This window comes from Muntiacus reevesi, chromosome 11 (genome assembly GCF_963930625.1).
Source record: "Muntiacus reevesi chromosome 11, mMunRee1.1, whole genome shotgun sequence".
NCBI lineage: Eukaryota > Metazoa > Chordata > Mammalia > Artiodactyla > Cervidae > Muntiacus > Muntiacus reevesi.
This window is the reverse complement of record NC_089259.1, coordinates 24,387,885-24,406,547: the sequence shown is the minus strand read 5'-3', so window position 1 is coordinate 24,406,547 and position 18,663 is coordinate 24,387,885. Positions and strand designations below refer to the sequence as shown.

Genomic DNA, 18,663 nt, shown 5'->3' with positions numbered 1-18,663 from the left:
ATATTCTGACGGACACAGATTTCCATGGATACTGATAGACCACTTGCCTGAACTAAAACTCCTTTCCACACTTGGCTATAATGTCCACCCCTTTCCTCTCTTACCTGTTTTGGTTTGTTTGTTTTCTTCTTATTTTTATTTTTCTATATTTACATCATATAAATTCTTCAGGGGCATTACAACAATTTGAAAAATAGTGAAAGCAGCAGTATATATTTCATTGTCCTTCCATTTTGTATATTCTCTTGCTCTTTGGTGGATATTTTCCGCTTAATCCTATGCACTTCAACATACTTTATTTTATAATAAGTTATATAAAATATTTTATAATAGATAATTTTATTTGTCCTCTTTCTTCCCTTGCATATTTCTTCATGATCATTTTTTTTCTGTGGTTTTGTTGTTGTTGTTAAATAATTGTAGACTCATAGGAACTTGCAAAACTAGTACACACAATCAGCCTTCTCCAATAGCACCATCTTATATAAATGTAATACAGTGTCAATAGAAGGAAATTAATACTGGTATAATACTTTTAACTAGATTACAGACATTTTTCAGCTTTCACTATCCTTTCCATCATTCGTTTGTGTGTGTGCTATTTCATTCCTATCAGTGCTATTTCATTCCTTATGTTGATGTAACCACTACCACTATCAAAATATAAAATTCAGAATTATTACTGTTACTTCATATCTTCCAAGTTATTTCAGACTCTTTTCTTTCATGAAACTTTTCAGGTTTATTGTTATATCATTTTAACCAATCCATCCTTCCTTTTTACATTTGAAATACATATATCTAGACAGGAAATATAGGCCCCTGTTTACATGTTTTAATTAGATGCTCTTATAGATGATAAAGGCATGATATTCTTTATCTATTACATTGGAGTTTCCTTTAGAGTAATCATCATGCCAACAATTCCTCATTATTGGAAGCATTTCATTCAGCCAATGGAGAGAATAAGTTTTGTATGGTTTCATCAGTATATTTATTTCACATTAATTGAGATCCCTTTGAATTGTAGAATTTTTTTAAACTATGCAAAAAGAAAGACTAAACTTAAGGATAACAAAGCCTTAGAGTCTTTCAAGGTTGTAAATGAATGTTATTAATTTTAATTATGCTATACATTTACACCATAAAAAACCATTTTATTTTTATGTTGCCAGTGATGTTTTTTGTTTCGCTCCTTACCATGCCATCCACACCTTGCAGTGTCCAGCACTTAGTATAGATATTTATTAATTACTTACAGAGTTAATTCTTTGAATATTGTGAATAATGTTGCTATTAGCATAGACCTTCAAGTTATCTGAGTCTCTGTTGTCACTTCTTTTAGGCTTATACCTTTAGGTATCAGGTGTATAGTTGAGTAGAATTGTTGAGTCATTTGGTAATTCTGTGTTTAATTTTTTGAGGAACTGCCAGTTTTCCACCAAGTCTGTATCATTTTATATTTCTATGAGGAATAAACCAGGGTTCCAATTTTCTCCATGTCCTCTCCAACACTATTATTTTTTTCTCTCTCTCTCTCCCTCTTTATTTTTGGTTTGTTTATTTGTGGTTTTTGAAATTATAGTCCTTCCTGATGAGTATGAAGTAGTATCTCATTGTGATTTTTATTTATGTTTTCTTGATAACTAGTGGTATTGACATCTTTTCATATGCCTGTTCAAATCCTTTCTCCTTTTTAATTGAGTGTTTTGTTGTTGAGTTGAAAGTGTTATTCTGGACATTAAATCCTTATCAAGTATATGATTTGCAAAGATGTTCTCTGATTCTGTAGGTTATTTATTTTCGTTCTCTTAATAGTGTCCTTTGATGCACAAAAGTTTCTAATTTAATGATGTCCAGTTTATCAACTTTTGTTATTGTTACCTATGCTTTTGATATCATGTTTTTGAACCTATGGCCAAGTTCAAGCTCATGGAAATTTCCCCCTTTATTCTCTGCTGATAGTTTTGTTATTTTAGGGCCTCAATTTAGATCCTTGATTCATTTTGAGTAATTTTTTATATCCAGTATGTATAGCGATACAAATTTATCCTTTAGCAAATGATTATCCTTTTTTCTTAGCACCATTTGCTAAAGAGACTATCCTTTTCCCATCAATGGATCTTGGTACTCTTGTTGAAAATCAATTGAGCATAGATGCTCATGACGATTTTTAATGCAAAAGTAGTCCCCAAAAATTAAGCACAATGTAAAAATAAGAATTAGAGGTTTGAATAAAATTTCCTATTACCTCATATTTTCACTACCCAGGAGTAGTAAAAAAATATCATTTAATACATATCCTTTCAAATTATATTTCTACACATAAATGCAAAATTGTTACTAGTATAAGCAAAAATTGCTGTTGTAACAGCAATAGCTTACAAATTACTTTTCCCAGTTGATAATCTAGAGTTGAATTCAGTTCAGTTGCTCAGTCGTGTCCGACTCTTTGCAACCCCATGAATCACAGCACGCCAGGTCTCCCTGTCCATCACCAACTCCCGGAGTTTACTCAGACCCATGTTCATCGAGTCGGTGATGCCATCCAGCCATCTCATCCTCTGTCGTCCCCTTCTCCTCCTGCCCCCAATCCCTCCCAGTATCAGGGTCTTCTCCAATGAGTTAACTCTTCGCATGAGGTGGCCAAAATATTGGAGTTTCAGCTTCAGCATCAGTCCTTCCAATGAACAGCCAGGACTGATCTCCTTTAGGATGGACTGGTTGGATCTGCTTGCAGTCCAAGGGACTCTCAAGAGTCTTCTCCAACACCACAGTTCAAAAGCATCAATTTTTCGGCGCTCAGCTTTCTTCACAGTCCAACTCTCACATCCATACATGACCACTGGAACAACCATAGCCTTGACTAGACGGACCTTTGTTGGCAAAGTAACATCTCTGCTTTTTAATATGCTATTTAGGTTGGTCATAACTTTCCTTCCAAGGAGTAAGCGTCTTTTAATTTCATGGCTGTAGTCACATAGTGCTGTCCAATCAAAATATGATTTGAGCCACATATGACTTTACATTTTCTAAAACTATATGTTAAAAAGTGAAAAAGAGGAGGTGAGATTAATTTTAATAGTATATTTCATGTAACCTAAATATAATTTCAGCATGCATGTAACCAATATAAAAGTGTTTAAAATGAGGTATTTTACATTCCTTTTTTCCTTAGCCTTTCAAGTCAGGCATATGTTTAATACTTAGAACGTTTATCAGGTCACACTAACCACATTTCAGGTGCTTATAATAGCTGCATGTGATGTAGATGGTCAGTACAGCTCTTTTCTTCATATATGGACATCTATGCTTTTCTTTTTTTTTAAATGTTAATGTAGTCTAAAAATAGAACTAGGTATTCCAGAAGTCCAGAATATTATAGGTCTTCAAGCAAAGATCAGCTAATTGTGTCAAAGATTCTTGCCCTGGTTAAAAAGGACAGACAATACATCAGTTTCTGTGCAACACTAAAATTCTAATGGCTTATCCACCTATAATTGCATTGTTATTCATGAATAAATATAAAATATTCTACTGTAACTGTACATAACTCTGCTTCATGGTAATAAAGCACAAACAGGGTTTTAACATTCCAGATTTAATACTAGAACTTCCTTCTGTTTTTAAATGGTAGCATAGATAAATGGCTATGGGATATTTTTGGGTATAATTTGTATATAACTAAGTTATATATGTATATAAATAAATGAGGTACTTTATTATTTTGCCAAGGTGTTAATTGAGATCATGTGTGCTACATGTTTGCTATATGGGAATGAATAAGCCAAGCAGACAACGAAGCATCAACAGTCAATACTGAATGGTTACTTCCCCATTTATTGTTGAAAATAAGGAAATGTTCACAATGGTTTCTTGCTTCTATATAAGTATAGAAGGCAGCCACAAAGTATTAGTACATAAAAGGTCTCAGAAAATACATCTTGAGAAACATTAAATGTCTATTTTGTCTTTGGTTTATCTGTGAACATATTTGACAAGCTAAACTTGCATTGTAGTTTAATATAATAATACCCAGCACTTTTTTTTTTTTAATTTTTTTCTTAAATTTTATTAGTTGGAGGCCAATTACTTCACAACATTTCAGTGGGTTTTGTCATACATTAACATGAATCAGCCATAGAGTTATACGTATTCCCCATCCCGATCCCCCCTCCCACCCCCCCCTCCACCCGACTCCTCTGGGTCCTCCCAGTGCACCAGGCCCGAGCACTCGTCTCATGCATCTCACCCGGGCTAGTGATCTGTTTCACCATAGATAATATACATGCTGTTCTTTTGAAACATCCCACCCTCACCTTCTCCCACAGAGTTCAAAAGTCTGTTCTGTACTTCTGTGTCTCTTTTTCTGTTTTGCATATTGGGTTATCATTACCATCTTTCTAAATCCCATATATATGTGTTAGTATGCTGTAATGTTCTTTATCTTTCTGGCTTACTTCACTCTGTATAATGATACCCAGCACTTTTATGATAGTTCCATACAGTCTAGAGCTCTTAATTCTAAAGGTATCATTTCTCTTATATTCATATTTTAATGTACCTTATTTTTTCTCTTTTTTTCTGGCCAAGTATCTCAAGTTATAAAGTTTTCAGGATCACTCTGCTGCTGATACACCTATTCTTAGCTTTAGAAAAACATAACATTCAAAGATGATCATCGAGTGGTATGAACAGTATTATATAATTTAAGATAAAATAGTATATCACTCAAGACTTCACTCTTAAGTGTTCTGTTAAATGTAAATTATCTTTTTTTATCATAAATCATTGATATTAGAGAAGGACATTCCTTGTTATTTCATTGACTTATAGACCAGTAGAATTTTGTTTCATTGGTTTTAAGTTTTAAAAGTTCTTTTTCTTCAAAACTACATTCTAAAACCCTATTCTAGCTTTTACTCTTTTCCTACCTATATAAATCTTAATATATGAAACATTTTCTTAATTAATAAAGTTGGCATTTCCTTTATTTCTTCTGATCATCTCTGGTAGCAGGTAGTAAAGAAGGAGTGTCCTCTCAAGTTTAGCTGAATATAAATTTGCTTGTATGTTGTATATGTTCATAGATATAGAAAATGCTGTTTAAAAATATATATTGTAAACCAAACTAGATTATTTTTCATTATGAATACAAGCATAAGTATGTATATGTATATATATTCATAAGATTATTTATTATTAAAAGTTGTATTAATTTTACTACACAATTCAGCAATCCACTGAGATCCTACGTAACCTCATTATATATATCTTTGTACAATACACCAACTCTTCTTTTAGTGGTCAACTAGATATATTTCCATGTTGCCTAGTGATTTTTCTATTATTGACTTTCATATCAATAATCTGTTTGTACTAATCATTGATTATTCATTTCTTACATTCAGGTTTTCCTACAATTCTTTCTGTAAACGGTTCATAAAAATAAGCAATGAAAATTTTTTTAAAAAATCTATACTTTGAGTACTTGCTTATTTTTCCATTAATATTTTTTGCATACATTTAAAACATTGCTCATTTCTGTTTTTCTCTCTGCATAGTATTTTTCTACTTCAGTCCTTGTACTTAGCAATTTTTCTTATTGAACAGAATTCATAAGCATGCCAGTTATAATGAACATGTTATAACGTTGTTTTGAGGAACATACCTATTTCTTTTATTGGCAACTAATGATAAATAGGCATTAAAGATATAGGAAGTAAAAACTGATTCTGGAGTTCCAAAAGACAAGATCTCAGTTTAACCTCCCATTTTTACCTTGAAATATTCCCCTTATTTTCAAATAATTTGAAATGAATTAAGTCTCTAAGGACATTAACTTGGTTAACTTAATTATATACAAAACAGAAGGCAATGGGAAATGTGCACTGAATTGATACAGAGGAGAAAACACTGGTGGGGGAAAAATTATGTGCAGGGTCTGATATTTCTACTGTGTTATCTAACCGCCGTAAAGTGATTGTGAAGAGAACATGGGGATTTCATTGTCATCCTTCTGGAACCTATTTGTCTTCAAAGTGTTTAGTTTCAAAGGATCCTTAACTTGATATCCAAATCTCTGAAAAAGTCCTTCATCTTGAGGAAATGTTATGCATCCATGTAGAAGAGTTAAAAAATTGTGACAAACCTGTCTATCACTTGACAGCTCTCAACAAGCGTTCAAACCCAGTTTAGTATGTTTCCCCACGAGGATAAAAATTTGATGCCTACGTTTAATTTACACCTTTTCTTATGGCTGCTCATTTTCTTCAGTAGTGGAGCAAGTGAATGAGTGTATGTTTTCTGAAATGGCAGAAGACTTTGGAATGATTTGTAGCTTAAGATTTTTGAGTATACTTTTTTCCTGTCATTGCCAAAGAATTGACTTTGTTGAGATGACAGTGGATTATTATTATTCTCCTGTGTACATTGTCATGTATTCATATACTCTGTTTTGGTACGGGGGTTAACGTGGCCTTTCCTTGCCCAGCCGTATCCTGTCCCTTAACTCTCAGTGTATTTTATATGTTGTGTGCTTTTCTTGTCACAAAGCTTTTGATATCTCCCCTTTCAGTATTTTACTTAATTTTTATTTTTTAATTTTGGCTGTGCAAGGTGGCATGTGGGATCTTTATTCCCTGACCAGGGGTCGAACCCCCTTACCCTATATTGAAAGCATGGAGTATTAACCATGGGACCGCCAAGGAGGTCCTCCCCAATAATTCTTTTGAAACTTCTTGAATCAGTTACACAGTAATATGCATTTAAGAAATACATTTTGAAATGCAGGAACAAATGTGTATCAGTGTAAAGGAATAGAATCACTGCATAACCTCACTAATTACTCATTTTTTATATGTTCCTTATAAGGTAACATTTTGTCTTACACAAATACCATATTATGGGAATGAAATACTGTCTGAGAGCTAAAAAGGGCTATAGTAATAAGGGATATGGACACTTCAATAATTATGATGTAATTATGATGCAGTAATATACTACTTTACAAATAAGTAGAAGGAATTTAAATAATTGAGCAATTTAAAAGGAAATATACACATCATTTTATAATAACTAAATCACTCCATGCTGGTGAGTTAGGAACTTTGAGGTTTGTGTATGTGCAGTCTTGTTGAGCGGGAAGAATGAATTCAGTCAGTAGTTCTCAGCACTGAATTCACATCACAATCACTTGGGAAGCTTTAAAATATAACACTGATGCTGGGCCCTATCTTCAGAGACTATTCTTATATGATTGGTGCTTTTTAGCAACATTCCTGTTGATTTTGTGTTTGTTTGTTCGTTCAGTCAGAATTGAGAACTCATAGATTTGTGATACCGTAGATTTTAGAGAAATAAATTCAACGACAGAAATACATTGAGTATGTATAGTATGCCAGTCACTTGCTACTTACTACATATGCATAGTTGGATAAAATAAGATTTTTCTTTTTATAAATGAGTTTAGGATCTAGAGGGGACACATATATGTGAGATATCACTACAAATTATAAATAATTATATTTCAGAAAGAACGTTCCATGAGTAATAAGAGTAATATTAAGTGTTGAGAAAATAATGACGTAGGCTTGATCCATTTCTCATTTCCAAAGTTTTAAAATTATTATTTCTTTACACACTTTAATATTTGCTTTGCCAACATAAATTCTTGTTATAATATTGCCCTTTTTCACAGGAGTAAAATCTAAAGACTCATTTACAGAATAGGAGAATATGCTGTTTGTTACACTTTTCCTATGGGTTACTTTTTACTTCACATTTAATTTTTTTCTTTTCACTTATGAATTCTTGTTTACCACCAAATACTGTATACCATATTTTACTGACAATTCAAGGAGTTTAGAGCTTTCAACTAAAGATGCCCTCAAAATTGATTATTTGTTGTGGCTCAGCTGGTAAAGAATCCACCTGCAATGTGGGAGACCTGGGTTTGATCCCTGGGTCAGATCCATCCCCTGAAGAAGGGAAAGGCTACCCACTCCAGTATTCTGGCCTGGAGAATTCCATGGACTGTACAGTTCATGGGCTTGCAAAGAGTCAGACACGACTAAGCGACTTTCAGTTCACTACTAGCACAACTGTCATTTCAGAAATCATTAAACAAACTTAAAACCTGCATTCAAGGGACTTCTCTGGTGATCCAGTGGCTAAGACTCAACGTTTCCAATGCAGGCGGCCTGGGTTTGATCCCTGGTCAGGGAACTAGATCCCACATGCCGGAACTAAATATCTCACATGCTGCAACTAAAGACCCATATGCTGCAACAATGATCGAAGATCCTCCATGCTGCAGCTAAGATCTGGTACAGCCAAATAAATTTAAAAACAAACAAACCATATTCAATCTTGACATTTTCTGAGAGAATATACTTTATTTTGTAAGGAATATTTTTTTTTCCTTTTTCTCTCTCTCATTTACTGTTTTTTAAAGGGAAGAAATATCCTGTTTTCCACATTCCATTATGAGATATATTTAAAATTCACCGTAACAATAGAGATTAAAGTAAATGTCTCATGCAAAATTCCAGAAAACAATTATTTTAAACTCTTAAAAACTTATGTTTAAAATACCTAGTTTTATTGTTACTTTTACGACTTAAGTTGTTACTTCTCTAAGCCTTCTATTGAAGCAGCATCCCGGGCTGCAGTGGATAAAGTGGTGATAGATGCTGTAACCCATGCAATCCACCATAACAGGAGCATTCTATGCTCTTGTGTTTTAAAAGTCATATTTATTTTTTTTAATATTACTTACAATTTTAAATTAAATTATATGGCTTTGTTTTTTCCTCTCAGACATCAAATAAATGAATATGTATGTCCTGGACTTAGTATGTCTCCTGTCTGGGACTTTGATCTCATACTGCAATTTGAAAAATAAAAAAAAATTAAACTCACTTTCTTAAGGAAAGACAAGTGGTAACATTTTTTAGCCTTATAAATATTAATTAATGTAGTTAAAAGAAAATGACTTAATAAATTGAAATTGTCCAAATTGATTATTATAGTTGATACAAAATTTTGAAAATCTTCACACTAGGTGGATTCTGCTTTGGTCCTTACTACACAAGGCCTGAAAAACTAGTCTTGTGCCCCAAGCTATATAACCTTAAAGTGTAACCAGTAGGCTTCCATGGTAGAAAAGAAAATATTCATGTTTGGCAAGCAAATAAACTACTAGAGCTAGAAAAAAAGATACTGAGAAATGTATATGTATAATGTTTTATACATAATAATATAAATTTTATATGTAAGGTCTTTTCTCTCTGTTTTCCATCCAATATCACTAAACTTCAGAATTGAACTCTTGTTACCTTAATGCTGTATATAGTCAAAGTGCAGGTTGCATCTTCTCTTTCTTCTGTGTCTGTGCTTACTACAGATGAATAAAATATGGTTCTTCCTTCAATGATACAATACCTAAAATCTAATCATGTAATATGCATATAAACATACAAAAGTAAAGTTGCAGAGACATATGGAAAGTACTATTATGTTATCAAGTTTTAAACTGTGTATTAGAAAATTGGCATTTTAGCTTTTGTCATCTTAAAATCCTGTGTCACATAAGTCTTTGATATCTACTCATGTCTGAGAAAGGATGACCAGGACAGTTAGAAGTGGCAGAAGAGCAAGATAAACTAAACCTGTAATTTTTTTTTGTTTGTTTGGGCTCAGAGAACATAAAATAGTTTCGCTTCCTATGGATGGGAAAAAAGAGAGAAATAGATCCTTCCTTTTTGTGTTCTCTCTTTAGAACCAGCTATGTCACTGGAGCCAGCTCCAGAGATAGAGGTAGTTCCATCATTAACTGTCAAACAGCTCCATCAGCAGCTGCACGGCCATAGCAAACACTAGAGCCAGTCCCGGCAGCACCTCTGAGCCAGAGCCAGGGCCTGCACAAGCACTGGATGAAGGTCGTCCATGTGTAGGTCCAGAGCCAGCTAGCTTACCAGCTGCTTCTTAACGCCCTCTCTGACTTCAGCTCTAGAGGTGACATCAGCTCCAGATCTAGAGTTGTCTAGGGTTATTTCTCTCAGCAATTCTCACACCAGGCCTGGCACCAGTGCCAGAATTAGAATCAGTCCCAGAACCAGAGCCAGTTCACAACCAGTTCTAGCACCACTGTCTGAGCTAGAGTTCGTTTGGCACCAAATCCAGAGAGAGAACTAGAGTCAACAGCACACCTAGTGCCAGTTTCCACGCTGTATCCAGCACCAGCACCAGAGATGGAGTTGCTTCACAGCTAGAGCCATTTTGGGCACCAGCTCCTGGACCCATCCTTCAGCCTGAGTTGGCAAGAGCTCTCAGGCCATCCTCTGGCTCTGGTGTGACTCCACCTCCAGAGCTTCCCTTACCCTCCTCTGGAATGACGTCTTTTTTATTTTTGTAGTTTCACCTTTGTGTTTCATATATTTTGTGGTTTGCCATATTTTAATTTTCCAGTTCACATGCAATAATATTTTCAACTTATTTATTATTAAAAATGCTGTTAGTGATTAAAGGGTCTTGTATTTTTCAGTTTTCCTGAGCCAATATATGTACATGGATGTTTTCTAATATTTTGCAGCTATCCTTAAATTTTGCTAGATCTCTTCTTGTCCTTTTCAACTACTCTTTTTCTAATCTTAAAAATGTGAATGGCTCCCAAGAATCAGCCTAGGTCTTCCTGTTTATTCTTCTTTGGAGACTTTCACTTAATGCTGTGCCTCAATTAATGCAAAACATATGAGGATAGCAATAAGTCATTTTGTTAAAATGTAGAGAAAAGTGTTGCCTATAATTGTTTTCAACAAAAATTATTTGAAAAGTTTAATAAGTTCATACGATGCAACAATGATCTTGTCATTTTGATAAAGGTTATGGCAGCCAAAATACAATGTGCTCAGACATGTCTGACTCTTTGCGACCGCATGGGCTGTAGCTGCCAGGCTCCTCTGTCCATAGGATTTTCCAGGCAAGACTACTGGAGTGGGTTGCTATTTCTTTCTCCAAGGGATCTTCCTGACTCGGACTGAACCCGAGTTTCCTCCATTGGCAAGTGGCTTCTTTACCACTAGTGCTACCGGGGAAGTGTTTAAACACAATGGCTTTGCTGAAAACAGAGTCATTTAAGCATTTATTAGATCATTCCTGTCTCCAGACTATCACCTCCCTGTTTCCAAGTTGTTGATTCTGTCTCCTGGGGAAATATAGATTCATGATTTGTTCTATTTCTTCACAGATCTACTTAGAACATAGAATATTTACAAAGCAGTTACCTACTTTGGGGGACCACATTTATTCCCAGCATGTGTTCAAAGCTTTAAAAGGGAACAAGATCAGGAACAGAGTGAAGGAGTGACATGGAGACTATGTTTCCAAAAGCCATATTCATGGCCAACACTTAATTAGTAGAAAATCATGGAGGAAAACTCTATAAATGGGTGACATGACTGATCAATAAGGATTTTTAATAAAAATTTATTAGGCAAATATTTATTTGTAGTACCATTGAAAGGGATATAATTTTTAATCTAGAAAATTAAATTTGCCAGCTAAATTAAAAAGACCAAGAAAATTGAAGTCCCTGGAATAAATTAATAAGCAAAAAGCTCTTTAAAACATATTCTAAATATGCCAGAAAGAGTATAAAGTAAGCAGCAATTTATAGTCACAGTGAGGATCTGTTCTTGTGACCTCACTTTCTATGTCAGTCTGCATCACTCGGAATTCAAAAGCACCTTTTAACTAAGCAATAAAGGATTTCTTTTAAAATTTTCATTTCTCAGAAAATAGCATTTGTTAACAATAGATTTAGAAATAATATCACGTGGAAGTTATTAGCATCAACATGATCCTTAAACCAGATGTTAACTTTCATTTACATGCTCATTTTTCTTACACGTGGTCTGCTTTCTCCTTTTAGGAATGGCAAAATTCTATTCAGAAGAATGCAGGACTTGCATTTATTGAGCTCATCAATGAAGGAAGGTAATTAATTGTACAGTATTTAGACAACTAGTCAGTGTACATTTTATTCCACTGGGTAACTGCTCTTTTCCTGCCATCTGTTCCAAAAATACGTAACAAAGTATATTTTAGTTAAATGATTTATCACAGGGGTACTTATACGTTAAAGGAACAAAATTTAAAATGTTTAGCAGTTTTCATTTGGGAGAGGGGAAGCAGGTATGAAATAAAGGGACAAAGTCTGTAAGATTTTTGTGAGATATGAGCCATGTCTTACCAAATAGTAAAGTTGTTTTACACAGATCAAGTGAATTCAGTCTGCAGTCCCATCTGCTGCTCCATCTGTTTTCAAAGCCGTCTTCAGTGTTTACTCCTTCAGCCCATCTCAGTTCATGTGAAGTAGTTTCATTCGACCATGTCATGCTCTCTGCTCTCCCAGTAAAAATGTGAGAGAAGTTAAATGTAGGAACTATGATGGTCTGGCTAGGAACCTGTTTATACCATTGTTAAAATGATGTTATGGTAAGATTTATGTTTGAGCTCATTATTGCATTTATCACTTTTATGATAAACTGTCATTCATTGTGATTTTTCCTATACTTTGTTGGCAATGAATACACTAAGACAGATGTACAGACAACATTCTGACATGTACAGCTTCTATTAGCCAAAGACTTGCATCCCTTACAACTTGAGTTTCATCTATGACAGAGTGCATTCTTTGGAAAATAATGCCTGAAGATTTGGCATAGTCTGTATCTTATTTGAAACCATATTTAATTATATTAATAAGGAAATAATTTTACTGTATATAATACTTACCTTTATCAAAAGAGGTGTCATGAAAGAATATTTTACAGGGTAGTCTTTGAAACGTATGTTGTATATGCTATAAATACCTATTTTGAAAAAATTTAAATACAATTTAGTATTTCTTTTCCATCAATGTTTTATATTCTGAGAAATAGCCTCAGTTTTTACAATTCATCTTACTGTGCATTTCTCACTTAGATATTTTACAATTGAATTATTTTTTAGTCATAATACTACAACTCTTAATATTAAAATGAAATTTGCCCTACTGCCAAGCAAAAGATACAAGAGAATATTAATTTTCTTTTATAGCATAATCATTTTAAGCATAGTAATATACTCTACTTCTTATAAAACTTTATTGTGAAAATAATTGATAATAATTATTATCCATGTTCAGGCAATGAAAAATAGAAAAAAAACATTCTTTGTTCAGGCAGTTCATTGTCATATGAGTTATAAAATCTCTCATTTCATATAATGCTAGTTGTGCTAACTCATTTCAGCTGTGAAGGAAAAAACAAAAATTATGCCGTTACCAGTAGTATTGAAGAGTTATCAAATTTAACCTCTAGCTTGTAAGATTAAGATTATAGTTATTTCTTGGAAAAGAAGAAGAGTGAAAATTTTGGTAATAGAGATTTTTACCTTTTGAAACTGTGTTGTTATTCATTGGTAGTGTTTGGCATTTATTTTATTTTAGGGAAGGAGTTGGAATTATAGAAAGTAGTTATAATTTTTTTAAAAAATTAATCCAGGAAAACCTCTAAATTCTTGTCATAATATTCTTTCTGCCATTTTAGATTTGTTTTTCCATTTTTATACCAATAGTTTCTCCAGTAAAACTGATTTTGGAACAAATAGTGAAATGTAGCTAGCTATAAATATATAACCACATCTCATATATATATATTAACGTAGCAAATGTCTATTTAGCACCTACTATATACCAAACACTTTTATGGGCACTGGGAATAGAGAAGTGAATGAGACAAACGTGTTTCCAAATTTTGGAGGAAAGACAAACAGACTAGCACATACAATAAGACAAGGGTGCTGTGATAGGTCAGATGTTACAGGCACTAACCTGAGAAGAAGGCAGAGCACTCAACCTAGCCTGGAGGGGTGCATTCTCCAGTTGGTGGTGGTGTCAGGGTTTTCAAACAGTGCATCCAAGCAAAGCCAACACCATGAAACAAAAATAATCTTTCCAACAAAAGATGCTGGAACAACTGGACGTCCAAAAATAAATGCAGACACAGACTTTATACTCTTCACAAAACTTAGCTCAGCGTGGATCACAGACTTAAATGTAAAATGAAAAATTATGAAACTCATAGAAGATACAAAGGAGAAAATCTAGATGACATGTTTGGTGATGAGTTTTTAGTTCTAAAACTAAAGGCATGATCCATGAAAGAAAGAACTGATGAGCTGGACTTCATTAAAATGAAGAACTTCTGCTCTGCAAAAGACAGTGTCAAGAGAATGAGAAGAAGGCCACAAACAGAGAAAACACTTGCAAAAGACATGTCTAGTAAAAGGCTGTCATCTAAAGTACACAAAGGCCTCTCGAGGCTCAGCAATCAGAAAACAAGAAAACTGGTTAGAAAATGAACCAAAGACCTTAACAAATTCTTAAACAGAAGATATACAGATGGAAAATAAGCATAGGAAAAGATGTTCTACATCATAGGTCATCAGGAAAATGGAAATTAAAACAACAGTGAGATACCACTACACACCTATTAGAAGAGCCAAACCCCAGGACCCCGGCGACACCAAGTGCACCTCAGGCTGTGGGGCGACAGGAACTCTCGTTCTTCACTGGTGGGAATGCAGAATATGACAGCCACTTTGGAAGACAGGGTGCCATTTTTTATAAAATTAAACCTAGTCTTCCCATACAATACAGTAGCCATGCCCCTTGGTACTACCCAAAGGAATTAGAAACTTACATTCACACAAAAACCTGCATGTGGATGTTTATAATCATTTTATTCACAATTTCTAAAACTTGTAAACAGCCAAGATGCACTTTAGTAGGTGAATGGATAAATAACTACCCATTTATTTATCTGATGCATCAAGACAATGGAGTATTTATTAATTAGTGCTAAACAGAAATGAGCTATCAAGCCATGAAAAGAACATAAAGGAAATTTAATTGTATATTTCAAGATGAAAGAATCCAATATATGAAAAGCTACTGTATGATTCTAACTATATGACATTATGGGAAAAGGCAAAACTGTGGACACAGTAAAAAGATCCGTGGTTGCCAGGGCTTAAGGGGAAGCAGAGATGAATAGGCAAAGCACAGAGGACTTCTAGGGCATGAATCTACATTGTATGATACTGTAATACTGCATACATATCATTTTGCATTTTTCCAAACCTTTATAATATACAACACAAAGCATGAATAGTCATGTAAACTGTGGACTTTGGATGATAATGCAGTCAATTAATGTAGGCTCACAATTTGTAACAAATGTAACCACCCTGATGGGGATTAGTGATAATGAGGGAGAGGACAATGAGTTGGGGAGGACATCTGGGATATCTCTGTATCTTCTGTTCAAGTTTGCTGTGAACCTTAAACTGCTCTTAAAATTAGTCTGTAAAAAGAGTGAAAGTAGGAGGCCCTATTGTCAAAAAAGAATGCCAGCCCACTCCAGTATTCTTGCCTAAAGAATCCCATGGACAGAGGAGCCTGGCAGGGCCCATGGGGTCCCAAAAAGTCAGACACAACAGAGCGCTCATTGGTTGGTATAGTACAGTAAACAGAGTACCATGTTAGTTGAGAACTGAGAAATGATTAGGACATGGCTAGATGAAAGAAAAAAAAAAGTAGGAATAAAATTCTGGACTGAGGGAATAGTATAGTGCAAAAACCTATTGGTGAGAGCCAGCAAGACGTGTGGCTGGAGAGCTCTTCTCACTCACGCAAACAGCTGTCGCAGCGCATGTTGTGTGCCAGCCACAGAGAGGCCAGGGTCATCCCTTTATGACAAAAGTCCTTCCATGAAGGGGTTTGTAAGTAGTGCTAAGGGTGCAGGAGTGTAATGGACGAAGTTTGGCATAATCTGCAGAGTGACAAATGGGTTTCTGGGGCTGGAGACTGGAAGCGAGATACCTGTCTGAAATTTCAGAATCTCGTTGAAGAGAATGGTGTCATAAACCAACTAAGAGTGGCTATGAGGATAGAAGAAGTGGACAAGTTTGAAGTAGCTGGTGGCTCAGGTGATAGAGAATCCACCTACAATGTGGGAGACCTGGGTATGATCCCTGGGTTGGGAAGATCCCCTGGAGGAGGGCTTAGCAACCCACTCCAGTATTCTTGCCTGGAGAATCCATCTCATGGACAGAGAAACCTGGTGGACTGCAGTCCATGGGGTCACAAAGGGTTGGACAGACTGAGCGACTCAACACACAACAGAACACTTAGAAATTAAATCTATAGAACTGCTGATAGATTGGATAGTAGAGAGGACAGAAGGAATCATGGGAACTTTGCTTTCTTGTTTAAGAGCTGGGTAATTTACAGTAAGTGTAGTTTACTTAGAACAGTACAGAAGGAGAGACGTAGGTTGAGTAAGAGATAGTTTTATTTTTGGTTACACTGAGTTCATAGAGCTTCCCTGGTGGTGTTAATGGTAAAAATAAATTAATAAGTAAATAAATCTGTTAGGGCTTCCCTCATAACTAAGTGGATAAAGAATCTGCCTGCAATGCAGGAGACCTGGGTTCGATCCCTGGGTCGGGAAGATCCTCTGGAGAAGGAAATGCCAACCCACTCCAGTATTCTTGTCTGGAGAATCCCATGGACAGAGGAGCCTGGCGGTCTGCAGTCCATGGTGTCGCAAGAGTAAGACACAGCTTAGCATCTAAACCACCAACCATGCCAGTGCATGGTTGATCCCTGGGTAGGGAAGGTCTCCTGGGGTGAGAAATGTCAACCCACCCCAGTATTCTTGCCTGGAATGAGGAGAGGAGCCAGCAGGCTACAGTCCATGAGGTTGCAAAGAGTCAGACACAACTGAGCGTGCAGTCACATGCTCTGAATTCGTAGCACCTGTGAAAGTTCCAAGTAGAAATGTTAGATTGATGTCTTAGATTTTGGGTGTCAGGCTTTGAAGAGACAGCTCTTGTCATTTAGTCACTTGAGTTGTGTCTGGCTTTTCTGACCCCATGGACTGTAGCCCACCAGGCTCCTCTGTCCTGGATTTCGCAGGCAAAAGTACTGGAGTGGGTTGACATTTCATTCTCCAAGGGATCTTCCTGACCCAGGGATCGAATCCACGTCTCCTGCATTGGCAGGTGAGTTCTTTGCTACTGAGCCACTTGGGAAGCCCAAAGAGAGAGCTCATATGGAGATTTAGATTCAGGAGTTCTCAGCTTGCATGTGGTCAGTGGGGGATAAGGATGCAGATGTGCTCAGGGACAGACTCTTACTGTTTCTGCTGGGAGTCTTCTTTCCCCACATCTTCACATGATTGATTCCTCCCATCATTGAGAATCCGCTTCAATGTCACACTCTCAGAGAGGCTCCCCTGACCATCTTGAGTTATCAATTCAGTAGCATTATCTCAAAATGCTTTCTTTGTACAAGGTTGAAATACCAGTTCTCCTATTGATAAACTAGGCATATAATATAATCTCCCTCTGACATTGTTTTACATCTTGCCTAGTTTCTCTGAAAGTTGGAAGTAATACATGATATTTTTTTACAACTACAATAATATAGGCACTTTAAAAATGGAAGTTTTTTTATTGTATTTTGTTATGACATATAATATTTTTCTGACTCCTGTCTTTACTTTGGCCCTTTCCTTTTCAATTTAGACTTTTCTCTTTCATAAATTTGAACTGGGAGTTCCAAATCAAAAAAATATCATTATTTAAATATTTAGGATGTAGTTATAGTAAAGGCACATTGCTTTGTTTATCTGGCCTATATTTGTTGATGTCCACTATATGCTAGGCACACGTTAGATTGTTTGCACACACTTTTAACACATTTGCATGGAAATGCAACATTTTTCTTAACATTTGCTAATACTGTAAAATGAAACATACACAAAATGTTTTCTCTTGGTTGTTAAATATCAGTCTTTAATTTGTCCTTGTGGGAATGAAGATAAAAATCTTTAAGTGGAAATTGTTATAAATGTTTATCCTACTTAACAGATACACTCGTGAATAAAATTCATCAATCATAGGTGGAGAAAGCAATTGTGCAGTTGTCTACAATTAACAGGACAAAAACAGTTGATGAATGTGCAGCTGAATTAAAATACTCCCTAGGACAGGCTGAAATTATAAACTGGATCATTTAAAGGAATCTAACAAAGGATCTTTATAATTAAAACAAAGCACGGTTAATGGGATGTAAAATTGCCTATAATATCTTGGCAATAATAATTAGATTTTAAATTATTAAAATATGAATTGAACTATAAAGCAAATAAGAAAGACTTTTAAATTATAAAACTTGAGTAATCTTTTGAAATAAATTAATCATTTGCCTAAAATAAACCTTTATCACTCTTTTGGAAATGTGTAGGATGCAATTAATGAATATTCATGACAAGTCAGAAGGTATTCTTGTTTAGCACTGAATTTGACCTATGGTTCATGAGATTCCAATTTATCGTCTTGTTCTTTATAATAGGGAAAAATATATACCTTGCATTTCTTACATTTTGAAGAAGAGAAGCATATTGCATTCAAGTATAATTGTTTACTGATTATATAACCTAAACTTGAATATCCTCTTTAATTTAACAAAAGCTACTTAATAATTGAACCAATAAGCTTTAGTTTGCTTGAGCTTGTTTTGTGTCCTTGATTTGGCAAAAACTATGTTTT

General features: G+C 35.0%; 1 protein-coding gene across 7 annotated transcripts in view; it reads left to right on the top strand.

Moving 5' to 3' along the window:
• The window catches only part of NBEA (neurobeachin), a 652,386-nt gene that overhangs the window by 318,718 nt on the left and 315,005 nt on the right, over positions 1 to 18,663 (top strand). For all 7 annotated transcript variants that reach the window (XM_065901711.1, XM_065901709.1, XM_065901706.1 and 4 more), the window contains one exon: positions 11,933 to 11,997. In XM_065901711.1, coding sequence (XP_065757783.1) covers positions 11,933 to 11,997 — 65 coding nt within the window. The remainder of the gene's footprint in view (positions 1 to 11,932; positions 11,998 to 18,663) is intronic.